At 46.3% G+C, this 13,654-nt stretch overlaps 2 protein-coding genes across 9 annotated transcripts in view; one reads left to right on the forward strand and one right to left on the reverse strand.

Annotated features, from left to right (window-relative positions):
• Positions 1-6,471: 6,471 nt before the first annotated feature.
• ANAPC13 (anaphase promoting complex subunit 13) lies at positions 6,472-12,309 on the reverse strand. Of its 4 annotated transcripts, none has more exons than XM_079795369.1 (3): positions 12,213-12,309; positions 9,612-9,737; positions 6,472-6,651 (listed from the first exon to the last, which is right to left on the reverse strand). In XM_079795369.1, the coding sequence occupies exons 2-3, from the start codon at positions 9,708-9,710 to the stop codon at positions 6,526-6,528; spliced, it is 225 nt and encodes a 74-aa protein (XP_079651495.1). In that variant the 5' UTR covers positions 9,711-9,737; positions 12,213-12,309; the 3' UTR covers positions 6,472-6,525. The 4 variants fall into 4 exon arrangements, with proteins under 4 accessions (XP_079651495.1, XP_079651496.1, XP_079651498.1 ...); XM_079795370.1 differs by lacking the exon at positions 12,213-12,309 and adding an exon at positions 12,068-12,208; XM_079795372.1 differs by lacking the exon at positions 12,213-12,309 and adding an exon at positions 11,773-12,051.
• CEP63 (centrosomal protein 63) overlaps positions 12,088-13,654 on the forward strand; it is a 53,337-nt gene continuing 51,770 nt past the window's right edge. For 3 of the 5 annotated variants that reach the window (XM_079795361.1, XM_079795358.1, XM_079795363.1), the window contains exon 1: positions 12,088-12,293. In XM_079795361.1, the coding sequence (XP_079651487.1) occupies positions 12,223-12,293 (71 nt within the window). In that variant the 5' untranslated portion in view covers positions 12,088-12,222. Of the gene's footprint in view, positions 12,298-12,384; positions 12,446-13,654 lie in introns of those variants that run through there. The other 2 variants (XM_079795364.1, XM_079795360.1) reach the window with 2 other exon arrangements.

Here is a 13,654-nt window from a genome sequence, read left to right on the forward strand (position 1 = left end):
TGGGGGGATGCTGGAGCATGACCTCCTCCAGCCCCCTCCACCTCCCTCTCCCCACCCCAGGCCTTCAGCACTCTATTGTTTGTGTCCATGGGTTATGCATATATGCATACAAGGTCTTCGGTTGATTACCTCACCCACCCACCCTCCCCTGCCTTCCGTCCGAGATTCTGCACTCTGTTCCATGCTTCCACGTCTCTGGATCCACTCCGTTCATCAGTTTGTTACTTTGGATCCACATGAGTGTAATCATGTGATACTTGTCTTTCTCTGACTGACTTATTTCACTTACCATGATACTCTCCGGGTCCCTCCATGCTGTCTCAAAGGGTAAGAGATTCTTCTTTTTTATTGCCCCATAGTATTCCATGGTATAAATGTACCACAGCTTTTTCATACACTTATCTACTGATACACTGGGTTTTGAACCTAGGCCCTTCTGTCTCCAAAGTCTGTACTCTTAGCCATTATGCTTTGCAAGTAGCCTATGTACGTTTTGTTTACACATAATTTCAAATAAGTAACTAATAACCTATATAATAAAAGGCTAGTATGCAAATTGTCCCCACAGACGGGAGTTTGACTGACCGGGAGTTAGATGTGCGCTGACCACCAGGGGGTGGCGTGGAACATGGCGATGTGGCGCTGTTAGCAGGTGGCAGTGGAGGCACTGCCGGCCCTGATGGGCCCGGATGAGAGAGGGACCTCGGCAGGATGGTGGAGCAGGTGAGTGGGCGGCGCCAGGCCAAGGCAGGTGCAAGCGGGGGCCCGATCACCCCACTGGTCGCCCCACAGATCGGCCCTGATCGCCGGCCAGGCCTAGGGCCTCTGGTATAAAATAAAACAGGGTGCAAACTGATGTAAGTTGTACTTTTTAATATAAAAGGAGGTAAGTCTAGTGCATAGAGTAAGGTATTTAGATAAATGCTTGAATACGAGGAAGAAAAACATCAAGAAAGGATGAAGTAGGAACACACACAGATAAAGATTGATTGCTTGGTTGATTGAGAGGAAAAGAGAAACTGGGCAAAGAAGTTGGAAGCAGTCAGTGGGAGGCGTGGGGACCAGAGCTGCAGCCCTTCTCACTCCTGCCAAGAGTCCAGTCCATCTGGGACTCTCCAACCCAGCCGGATGCTCATTTTTTCTGGTACTCTCAAAGCCAATGTTGCCTGTCCTCCTGGACTAAGAACTGGGACACATGAGCACCTAACCTTCCCCCTCCCGCCCCCCCCCCCCCCCCCCCGAGGGCAGCCCTGGGTGAGCAGGAGCTGTGAGTGAAGAGGAAGGCATGTCTCAACATCTGTACTGCCCCCAGAGAGGCTGGGAGGAGAGCAGTGGGGAGCACAAGAGCCTGGAAGATGGGACGGGGGAGAAGTGCCTCACCAGACTGGCCCATGGTCCTTTCTGTCCGGGCTGAGCCAGGGGTGGCCATGTGGGTCTTAGCTGACAGATGTTAGGGCAGTCCTACTGGCAAAGGGATAGGGATGCTGCCACCTCACTCTGCCTCAGGAAGTGCTGCACAGTTAGGTTCTATGCCAGTTAGCGTGACTACCCACATGTGAGCATGGGGTGGGGGCAGGGAACCGCTGGAGACTGAGATGAGGGTGGGAGGGAGCATGGCAGAGATGCCAAGAGAGTGGAGGCAAGATCGTGACATGGGTGGAGGAAAACCCCTTTTGTACTTGGGTGGTGGCACCATGATAAAAGGGATCTGAGTCACCAGGGAAGGCATGGAATAACTGGGATGGGTTTATACACCCAACTCCCTCACTTCCTTTGGAGTCATTTGGTTATTTTCAAATTCTCCACCCGTTGCCGGCTCCCCATCTCTACCCGTCAAATCTGTTCTTGTGTGTGTGTGTGTATATGTGCTCAGCTGGCTCTAGGTAAGAATAAAATGAGCTCAAAACATAGAAAATGGTGACTGACAATTTTTGATCTATAAAAACGTTTTGATTTTTTTCCATATGGTTCAACATGAAAGGGTAAATTAAGTATCCAGGTAGAAACCCTTCATAAATGAATGAGTTGATCGTTGCTCCAGCTCTGTAATTGTGCTTCTGGCAATTAATTTCAGTCAGAGGCTCTGTTTTGAGACAACTTCATTGCTATACCCAGGGCGACAGAGGATTCAAGACAGTGGGTCAAGTTAGTCGCCGTCCCACAGATGGCTACCATAGATTTAAGGACCAGCTACGTAACTTATTGGGCCTGGTACAAAATGAAAACATGGGTCCCTTGATGAAAAACTAACTGAATGTGGGACCTTGTGTGACTGCACAGGTTGCATGGCCAACAAGGTCAAGATTACCCATTTGCTTTTCCGATCCAGCCCCTAACCCCTCTACCCCCCAATTGCTTTCCTCAGGATCTGACTGATGGCATATGGAATGGCAAGGAACTAGGGAAAGAATTTAACTGTGGGTAAAGCAGGGCCAAATCAAGAAAGCAAGCTTTGGCCTGGCCAGTGTGGCTCAGTGGTTGTCAGCTCATGAACCAACTGCTCGATTCCTGGTCAGGGCACATGCCTGGGTTGTGGGCTCGATCCCCAGTAGGGGGTGTGCAGGAGGCAGGCAATCGATGTTTCTCTCTCATTGAGGTTTCTATCTCTCTATTCCTCTCCTTTCCCCCTCTCTAAAAATCAATAAAAAAACATATTAAAATCTATTAAAAAACATATCGAGTGAGGATTAAAAAAGTTAGAAGGTTTTAAAAAGTCATTCCATAATGATGCCTAAATAGTTTAAATGATTTAACACCAAAACGTGGGGAAACGCTTAATGAGTGTCCCCAGGCCTGACGAAGAGTTGGGGTCACAGGTGAGCAAAGTTCTGAACTGCCCTCACCTTCTAGGTGCCCTCACTTGGCCTCCTATGAAGCACCAGTGAGGAGCCCACTAGGTGAGCTGCCCAGCCCAAGGGTGGGTGGCCAGAATCCCAGGGTTTCACATATGCAGAATCACTTCCAAGCAAAACACATTTATTCAGTACCGTACCTTCAGTTTCAAGTTTACTGACAGATCTGCCAGAGATTGACTTTCTTATAGGAATTGACGCCCCCTGCTGGCATGCTACTAACTAGCATGGGTACTAAATTGTTCACTCTCAATGTACCCAAATTGGAAAATACACACTTGGGATTTAACCTTGAATAAAAACCAGTGAAAACAGCATGACTCATGCTGCTATGAGTTATATATGGATTCGGTAATAGGTTGAATTTTTAAATGTTTCATGACTCCCAGGCTCCTAATAAAAATTATTCTTTCAGTTCTTTAGCTCAATTATAGAAACAAGGTTAACATTTTGAAATTCTGAATGTCCTGATGGAATATTCCTCCCATTTCAGAATGGAGTGGTCACAGTAGGCTTTACAGGGAGGTCACGTGGTCCAGGGAGAGGATCCAGGTTTGGGGATCAGACAGCCTACGTTGGAATTCATTTACAATTTGAGTGACTTGGAGTAAGTCTTTTAACTTGGAACATGTCATTTAAGTTGCCACCTCCTGATCAAGGAGGGTAAAAATATCCACCTTCAAAGTGGACACCAGGGCTAAAGATCATGTGTCCGAAGCACATGGAAGCATTCAGCTAACCATTGTTTTTGTTACTATATTATTCAGAAGTGGGTCTAACTTGGGCTTCAAGGGATGGGGCTCCTGGACCCAGATTCTATGTTCCCAGAGGACAGAGGCTGCATCTGGAGTCCTGTGTCTGATTCAGAGAATTCACCCCTGGGTCACAAGGGCAGGGTTCACATTGGGCACTTGAGTCTCTTTCGAACCACACAAACATGATCTAGGTGCTGTCGTCATGCAACATGCCTCTCGCTGGGCATATCTGGATAATTCTACCTCTAAAAGGTATTCCAAGTTCCTTTATTTCCACCTCCATCCTGTTAGCCCAAGCCATCATCATCTCTCACCTGAACCAAGCAAAGCTCTCGTCTTTCCACTTCTACTCCTGCCTGCTCAAAACCAGAGGGACTTATATTAAAAAAGATAAAATATAATCTAATCAGGCCACCCCACCTCCTCCTGCCTGCCCCCCACCTTGCTTGTAATGCCAGTCCCACCTCCCAGCTCAATGCAATTTGTTTTCTCTGCAATCACTCCTTATGCCCTCTTCTTCCTCTGGCTACTCCTACCCATCCTCCAGGTGTTGGCTCACACACTCAAGGAGGGTACAGGAAATACCCCATTTCCTTCAAGTCTTTTTGGCCTCACTGTACAGTGCTGAAGCTGTAGTCATGGAGTGTTTCTTTCTTTTTTTTAACTTAAACTTCTTTTTTAAAAATATATATATTTTATTGATATTTTTACAGAGAGGGAGAGAGATAGTTAGAAATATCGATGAGAGAGAAACATCGATCAGCTGCCTCCTGCACACCTCCTACTGGGGATGTGCCCGCAACCAAGGTACATGCCCTTGACCAGAATCGAACCTGGGACCCTTCAGTCCACAGGCTGACGCTCTATCCACTGAGCCAAACCGGTTTCGGCTGGAGTGTTTCTTTCCTTCTCTTAGGGTCTCACCAGCATTTAGGATGCTCACAAATGACCTGGAACATGAGTGAGGACCTCTACTGTCTACCTGGGTCACTGCTCCTGTCCTCACTGCCAACGCTGAGGGGCCCTTGGAGGAGGTGACTCCAATGCTGCAGGATCTTGGCTGGAAGACTCAGAATTGAGCTTCAGGTCTCCTTTGGGGCACCCCAAACCATGAATCGCTGAAGTCCACCATGTCACTGGATACCACCAGTGACTGGGCACAGCTTTCTACTCCTCCTAAGAGGCTCCTTCTCTCCTTCCCTGCTTCCCAAACAAGGGGTAGGCTTGTTTTGGGGCATGTCTACTTTCTGCTATGGACAGGAAGCATAAGGGGCCTGGCCACTTCCTTGGAGAGTGAGAAACTTTCAGAAACACAATTAAACTTCAAATTACTGCTATAAAAGCGACTTATCATAAGATCTACCCATAATGGCCCAATCTGAATCGGGTCCCCCCAGTCACACCTTATACCCTATAGGACCCAGTAATGGGCCCAGACCTGCTTTCCCTGGTCCGTGTGCCCATTCCCTGGATACTGTTGGCTTCTCAGAGCTGCACTGTTCTCTGGAGAGCCACATCCTCTGACCAACAGGCATACTGCTAAAAGGCCTAGCCTCTGGTCTCAAAGTGGGACAACTCTTGATGCCACCACTTTCATAGCTGCTGTGGGGTTTGCCTTAGGCTAGACTTCAGCTGAAGTCACACCTTTGCTCATCTTTCCCCTTACCCTACCCTGCTGCTCCGGAGCACAGCAGCCTCTAGAAATCCTTTGCAGAGAAACTCTGCCTCAGGCTTTGCACCCAAGTGACATCCAATTTTTCTTCCTAGAATGTCACAATTTGAAATTATAGGTTTGTATGACTTGGTTCAATGCTTGTTTACCCTACTAAACAAAGTCAGAGGCCATATTTATTTTGCTCACTATTGTATTCCCAGTGAGAAGCCAGTGCCTCCCACACAGAACACACACATGCTTTCACCTGTTTGGATCACAGGAGAGTTGTTACACAAGGTTTCTATTGAAACCCCCCAAATCAGCTCACTTGTTTGTGATTTACTTCTTCCTCCTAAGAGCTAGGTAAACAGAAAGACCCAGTAAAAACAGGATGAGAAGAGATTTCAGTTACTCAGTGTTTTCACTTTTTCAATGATGGATACAGAAGTATAAGCCAGGGCTTCTTCCCAGAGTTTATAATCTAGACAGAGAACAAAGCAGATACCACTTAATGGAGGCAAATAATTCCAAGGAGATAAATATAAGTGTTTTGCAAAATATAAGTTTTCATACAAGTTATAACTAAATACTGACTCCATGGTGTTTCAGTTATACCTCAAAGGGCTCTGAGAAAGTAAATCACCTTACTAGATATAACCAGTGGTTCATCTAGCCGAAGATCCTTTCCAGAGGCATCAAAAGTGGTGGGGAGAGCAGAGGGAATGTCAGATACTGTTTAATTTAGAAATGTACCCAAGGTTTGAAAACATCATGGGGAATCTCAGGCATCCCAGCAGTCAGTGAATGGGCTTCTGAATGTCTAGTACATCTCCACACCCACTCAGACTGCTTCTCCAAGTGGGATACATGGGAAGTTAGTCATTCTCCTTAGCCTAGCTTCCTCTCTTAGCCTTTTTCTCTCCTATCTTCAACCACCTGTCACAGGACACACACAAGCAGATGGGAAGTGTTAGACTCGGACAGTAAAGCAAAATTAAAGGCAAATGTTTAACCAAACATGTTTAAACACAAGCTAACACATGAAGAACTTCAGGTTCAAAGAGCCAAATATTCTGCATTCCTGAGAAATCTCAACCCATTTCCCATTCTGGTATTTCCACATTGCACTTTGCTGCCACAAATTAAGTGGGTGTACATTTTTGAGTGTTGGATCTATCACTAAAAGATTTCAATTAGGAGACTAAAAGAAAACATTTTGTATCTCTATTAAAAAAAAATCTGTCCATGAGAAGGGAGCTAGGTGTCAGTTCCCTACGGGGGGGACATTCTCGTGCAGGTACTGTAAGGCCAAGTCGGTCCACTTCATCTCTTGTTCTTTAACTGATTCCGTGGTGCCACCGTTGTCCTGCTCAGGTTCAGGAAGCTCATTCTGAAAAGGTACAGTGGATATTCAGGACGACAGTAAATGTACATTAACAAACCCCTTAAAACTCAAGAGCACATAGGATTAAACCGAGTTCCTAGAAACAGGTAGCATAATTGGCAGAAATGTATCCTAAAGAAATAGCTGAATAAAAAGGTGTAAGGAAGTATCATTCAGGTCCTCTCCAGAAGGAATGATGGTCTTATGGCTCTAGCATTTGTGCAGGAGGCCAAGGGCACAGCTTCTGGAAGCTACCAGGATCCAAGCCCACCACCCCACCTTGGGTTACTCAGGCAAGGTATTCAAACCCTTGGAGCCTTTGTTTCCTCTCTGAAAATGAGAAATGTAGATATCACCTCCTGGGACTGCCGTGAGACTAAATACTGTGATTTAGATCAAGTGCTTAGTACTATGTAGGACATCCATGTTCAAGGAATATTTGCTATTATTAATGGCTGGGAAAACTGAAAAGAGTCTTTTTTAAAATTCTATTAAGGGGCTGCCTTAATAGAATATCACATTTGCTGGCATATTCCTTAAGCACAAGAAATGTATTAAGAAACTACCCTGCACACAGCATGCCTAGATTATAATGGAGCTAAGTGGGGAGCAGTGAAAATGTAGCATAATATGAGACTACCCCCTAGTGGTGGAGCCAGGCAACATAAAACTTGGCAAATGACCAATGCATATCCTGCCAGCATTTTCTTAAAATGGTTAAGCCATAGGCCACACTTAGTGTAGAATCTAAAATAATTTCCATATATATATATATTCATATTCCCCAGATTTATTGAGGTTTATTTTACATATAACATTCTGCAAGTTTAAGGTGTACAACATGATTTGATACACATATAGTGTGATACAATTAGCACAATAAGGCTAGTTAGCACATCCATTACCTCATTTTTGTATGTAGTGAGAACTTTTAAGAAAGTTTCCTTATATTTAAATGTAAATGTATTACTACCAGGACTCTGCTTTGTATCAGTGTTCACTGATACCAACATATTTCTTTTTAATTATCTGAATTTATGTTTCTTTTAGGGTTAGCAAACTGTTACTATCCAGACTTATGATTTTCCAGTGACTCAAATTTTCAGTATATGAATATAATGTTCTTCTCCTTTAGAATTATGTTCAGTATATATAAAATGATTTTTTTATAATATGACATGTATATGGGGATCAGATAAATCTTGCTCTATAAATGTTAAGAATGAAATTCAAACATACTGGTACAAACTGAAAGGGACTATCACTTATTGTAAAGTAATAATACACTTAAAGTTTGGTTCCAATAATTAGTTATAGCTGACAAAGCATAAAAAAGTCCTTGCTTAATGAATTATTTAATTCAGAAGTAGGCAACTTTGCTTAATTTCATCCCATCTGTGGTATGTATTCTAAAATGATGTCGTTCATTTGGTCACAATTGTCCCTTGGCAATGAATGCCAACATATAAAATTGCATATGAGCTTGGAAAACAAACACAAAGTATCATAAATGCAACCATCTATTATGGTACACTGTAAGAATGACCACAATTCTTTGCAGCTACTCTATGAAAAGGCAGTGTATTTTCCCATCCCTCACTCTCTTTCGAAGACTTTAAAGCTCTGAGCCTCTGCACAGTCCCCACTGCTGGAGTGCCCTTGTCCACCCCCACTAAACTGCTGGTCCTCCCTTATGACCAGCTTAAACATTACTTCTCTCTGTGGCTTCTCCTGCTGCCCAGCAGGCAGCGAGCCACTTCCTATACTACGGTGGCTGTTCATGACCCCCCTTAAAACCCTTATTATAATAATTACTTATTTTTGTGTGTTACCTCCCTAGACCCGCAGGGGCAGAAACTGTATCTTATGTTTATATAATCTGGCACATAGAAGGCTTCCAAAGACATGCTTGTGGAATGAAAGAAATCGAAGTTCACGGGACAGGATCTGGAGCCTCACAGACCCAGGTGTGAAGTCCAACTTATCAGCTACCCAACCCTGGGCAGGTTCTCCTCTCTGATCCTATTCCTTTCCTGTAAAATGGGGATAACAGCACCATTTTGCAAGGCTGTTTCAAGATTAGAGATAATGTATGTCCAATTTCAACCTCCGTCCATGGCATAAACCTGGTTTTCACTAAATGGCAGCTATAATTCTCATGACCCTCCCTTTTGACTATTATTCTAAAGTTGAACTAAGCTGTGATTTATTATGTGATATGTGTATTACTCATTGAACATATTATCATCTTATTTTTAAATGAAAACATTGGTGAGTTAGATTTTCTTTCTCTGTAATAGCAGCAGCATTCTATCTGTAAGCTCTATCTTATTAACAGCTCTTCTCAGGATAGTTGGCATACTTGTAAGAAAAGCATTCCTTTATGACATAAATAGGATATTTAATAAGCACTTATACAAGCCAAGCTTTTAGATCATTTATTACTTAAGGTTTAACAAACTCTTTGCAGGGCAATTTCATAGAGAGCAGACAAGTGTATTCCAGGAGCCTATTGATCCAAAGGCAAAAGAAGAAAAGCCAGATTTTTTTAAAAATTATTTTCCAGGGAACTTAGGATAGGTGTATGTTCTAAGAATGTGAGTTTTTAATAATGTCAATAAGCCAGCGATAGGGAAGAAATACCATATAGCTTATATGCCACTGCTTCGTATTCTTCCCCATCTTATGCATTAAACCCCATTACCTGGCTTACTGGCTTTGGTGTAATTGACAGAAAATGGCTCAGAAGGCCTGGGTTCCAGTCCTGAAATGACCCCTGAGAAGTTCACATCAGCTCTCTGAACCACATTTCTCTTCAAATAAAAAGTCTAGATGCTCTCCGGAAGCTTCTGGTCAGTGGACTCTACAGCTTTGATTTCTTTGCCTTACTAGTTTATCTGACCATTGATATTCTACCTCTACCAGGGCCCTCTAACCCATTCCCCTCGGCACAAATGACAGCCTACCAGCGGTATTGCCACATCCTCGTAGGGCAGCTTATCTTCTCGCCACGCATCATCAATCAAATCCAAGATCCTTCCATCTCTCTGTACTTCACTGTCCATTCTCCTGCAGCTCTGATCTTGTCAAATCTGTCAGTCAAAGAGGTTATTTCCAAAACACAGACTCAGGAGGTGATGTAATCCAGCACTAGGATCCCGGATCCCCCCAGCTTCTTAGCCTCGATGTGTCGTTTGGTATGTCACCCTGGGAAAGACTCGTCTTCTCATCTGGGTCTGGTGACAACTTATTTATATATAATCATAGTCCCTCCTTTCTGTTTCCCCTCCAGCTGATAAATACTTTGTAGCATACACTGAACATAGGACGTGGCCCAGACCAGTGTCATGTGACAGGAAGGCAATATATTTGAGGGCCTCTGTTATAAGGCCACCGCACATCTAGAATGCAGCTTTTCTTTCCTAACTGGCACATTCACCGCTCCCTTTCAGGATGCCTTTGATGAGTCCCTGACTCATAAGCAAGTTTCCTCTCCGGTCGTTTCCTGCACCATTTTGTATAAGAGTCACCACCTGCCTTGCCTCGAATGTTGGCATTCTTAGCCCAAGAAGCTAAATGATAACATTGAAGTGGGTTATACAAAGTGACCAACCACAGACCTGACAGAAATCCTCGGCTGAGCTTGTGAATACATGGCCTCCTATCTTAAGATGATGGTACTCAGGCTGGGCCCCGAAAGCAGCAATAGCGATAGGTCTCCATGCTGCTTGTTGTTCCTTCCCTTTGGGGTGACTCTTAATGCTGCAAGCCCTTCAATGCCTGGTCCAGATACTTACTTCTCATGCTGATTCCCTCTTTTTTACTTTCCCCTAAACAGATATAGCCAGCTTGGAAGGTACCTCTGGGTTCCTTGTTTCCAAGTTTGGGCTATTCTTCATCACAGGTATCACCCTATTGTGCTCCTGCTACAAAACAGCCATCCTGATGGCCTGTGAGTCAATGGCAGCAAAGGTACTCTCAGTCACTCCCACCTTTGAGTATGAAAACTCATACAAGAAACGATCTTTGGGAGAGGAATCCAACTCCTTCATATAGGCCTGTGCTTGTCTCCAACAGTATGACTGCAAGATTGCCCTGATACTTGGATAATAATTATGGAGGCTGGGATGAGGGGAAGGGTTTTTACCCCCATGACAAGGATCCAGACGAAACTGAAGCAAAAGGTGCACCAGTGAACCAGATGTCTTAATGTTTCACACAAGAATTAATCCAGTATTACCCAGTAAGTAACTCAAAACAAGGCCCCCATCTTTAGAAAATTTACACACAGGGGGTCCTTACCCTCAGTTACAGTTATGTTTCTGGAGTCCCTGTCCTACAAAAGCCCTCCCTTTTCCTGCTGCCACACCTTTGTCCTTGATGCCCTGGTCTATGGGATACCCTCCTCCCTATTCCCTGCTGTTCAAAACCTGATTTTCCCGGGCCCACAAAGATTCTACCTTTTTCGTAAATTTTTCTCAACTCACTCCAGCTTCAGCAGCATTCTGCCCTTGAACACTTCCTTCTTGTTCTTATTATCCACTAAACATATTTGGTTGGCTGTGCGACAGATTGCTCAGGGATTATCACCTCCAGTTGTTAACGTGTACATTTTGTATCAATGACTCAACACATCTTTCCCCTATTTGGCCTCAATCTTTTTTCACCTGTCACTCTTTCAAACACCTCTAACCCTATCATACTTTCTGTCCTCTACACTTCAAAGCCTCTATCCCCCATCACTAACCTGTACTTTTCCTTTCAAACTCAACGTGGGCCTAAGATCACCCGGGTCAACACCCCATGCCTAGAGTAAGGTGCTAAGGTGTTTTCCCTCTTAAGGGGCTGGAAAGCACTAAGAGAGGCATTGTCCAGGACGCGGCCACTGGCCCAAGCCCTTGCTACACTGGGCAGAGTTAACCACTACCAGTTTCCTGAACAAACTTACACGTGTGATTTGTCCTGATCCTGAAATGCTCGTTCCTTTCTTTTCCCCCCGAGCTGGTCTAAAAAACTTGGTTCCGGCAGGAGGCCTTCTTCAAGCCCCCGGCTGAGCACAGCAGGCGTCCCCTCCTTCCCCTTCTCCTAACCCCCCGCAGATCCCAGCTTCTAGCTCCCGGTGCGCACAGAGTGGTCCCCCACTGGGAGCTGGTCACACCGCCGGTTCCACACTCTTCCCAGTGCGTGCGTTCGCCGGGGCAGGGGCGCGTTTTATCCATCTCTGAGTTTTATAAATACTTAGAAGGTCAAAGCCAGAAGGTCTTTCCCCTCGCTAGAAATGACCCTCGCAGGCCACCACCATCGGTACGGGTGTGTGAGGCCGCCCACAGCACCCACTTCCGGCTTCAGGCTGGAGAGACCAAACGTGGATGCGGGGGAGGTACAGGTCCCGGCCCACCACGCAAGTCCCTTTCTACCCGACCTGGCCAGCGGCAAGGGCAGTGATGAGGAGGATGGAGTGAAGACATCGGCCTCGGCCGATGGGAGTGGAGGGGAAGTGTGACGCCGAGGAACGAGCTCGTTCCCACTCTCCAAAACCGAGGCTAAGGGGCGCGGGAAACCCTTACCGACCCACGGATGCGCCCGCTGCCGCCGGAGCCCGCCCCTGCACCACGTGGCCGGCACACCTCTTCCTCTGGTCCCCGGATGTGGGTGAGCCCATCTGCTTGCACGGAGGGGAGGCCAGGAAGGAGGTGGTTCCATTAAACGTAGGGGGGGGGGGCAGGGGGCGGAACCAACGTGCGGACGGCGGAGGCTGGACGTCGGGTCGGGCGTGACGCGCGCGCGCGCCCGGCCGCAGGTAACGGCGGGAAGAACTCGGGCGCGCGCGGGCGCGGTGGCCCCCTAACCGCATGTGCGCTCGGAAGATGGGCGAGGGGCGGGCGTGTCCTAGTCCGGAGGCGGCCCTGGCCGCGGCGGAGCCTTCGGCGGCGCGGGTCTATGGCCCCGGGCTGGCCTCCGCGGCAGCCCGCCGGCCGCCGGGCCCGCCTCCGCCGCCCCGGGCTCGCCCCGGCGCCCCGCCCCTCGTCCTCGCCACGTACGGCAAGCGGACCCGCGGAGGCGGACATGGCCTTGCCGGGCGCGCTGTCGGGGCCAGCCAGGTGGTCAGCCCTCCCCCGAGGCCGGGCCGGCGGCGGGCAGCGGGGTGGGCGAGCTGCTCCCGAGCCCTCGGCTCCCCTGGACCGTCGCACTTACCCTTCCTGCCTAGCCTGCCCCGTGTGTTTAGCTAGCTTGCTGCTGGCATTGTTGTGATTCGGCCGGTGATGCCGCTTCAGTTCCCGTGGGAAGTTTGGCAATTTAAAACAAGTGAATTCGTTTAAAAACATAAATGTTAGTACAGGAGGGTCTGAAGTTGGGGAACCCTGAACTATAGATTGCTCCATGCAAATCGTGGATGGGAAGTAAATGATAGAGTGAGGGTGTGAAAGGGATGGTTCCCGGCTTAGGGACACTTTAATAATGGAGATATCGAAGATAGTAAATGTAGGTTTGTGGTTTTTCTCATGTCCCTTACAACATAAGGGAGTGAAGATGAGTGAGAATTCAGTGACTAGTCTTCATTTTAATTGCAGTACACTTTTTTTTTTTTCACAAAGTAGTTTTTCTTGAGCCTTACATCTGATTCCTGAAACTTTAAGTGTTATTCCTTTTAATAAATCAATGTTATAGGGAAGGTACCCTATAGTTTCACATGCTTGCACTTAATTATAAGAAAAGGAAATCCTAAGGATCATCAGCTACAACATGTTACCTGCAAATATTAACGCTTAGTGTATTATTTTATTATTTGGAATGTAGATTTGGAATCATCTTTACATCGACTTTTACCCTGACCTTCTTGTCCTTTGATTATATATTCAGTGATCAATATAATCCTATATAATAAAAGGCTAATATGCAAATCGACCTAATGGTAGAACGACCAGCCGCTGTGATACTCACTGACCACCAGGGGGCAGACGCTCAATGCAGGAGCTTTCTCCTGGTGGTCAGTGCGCTCCCACAGGAG

The sequence above is a fragment of the Cnephaeus nilssonii genome, assembly GCF_951640355.1.
Source record: "Cnephaeus nilssonii genome assembly, chromosome: 17".
Classification (NCBI taxonomy): domain Eukaryota; kingdom Metazoa; phylum Chordata; class Mammalia; order Chiroptera; family Vespertilionidae; genus Cnephaeus; species Cnephaeus nilssonii.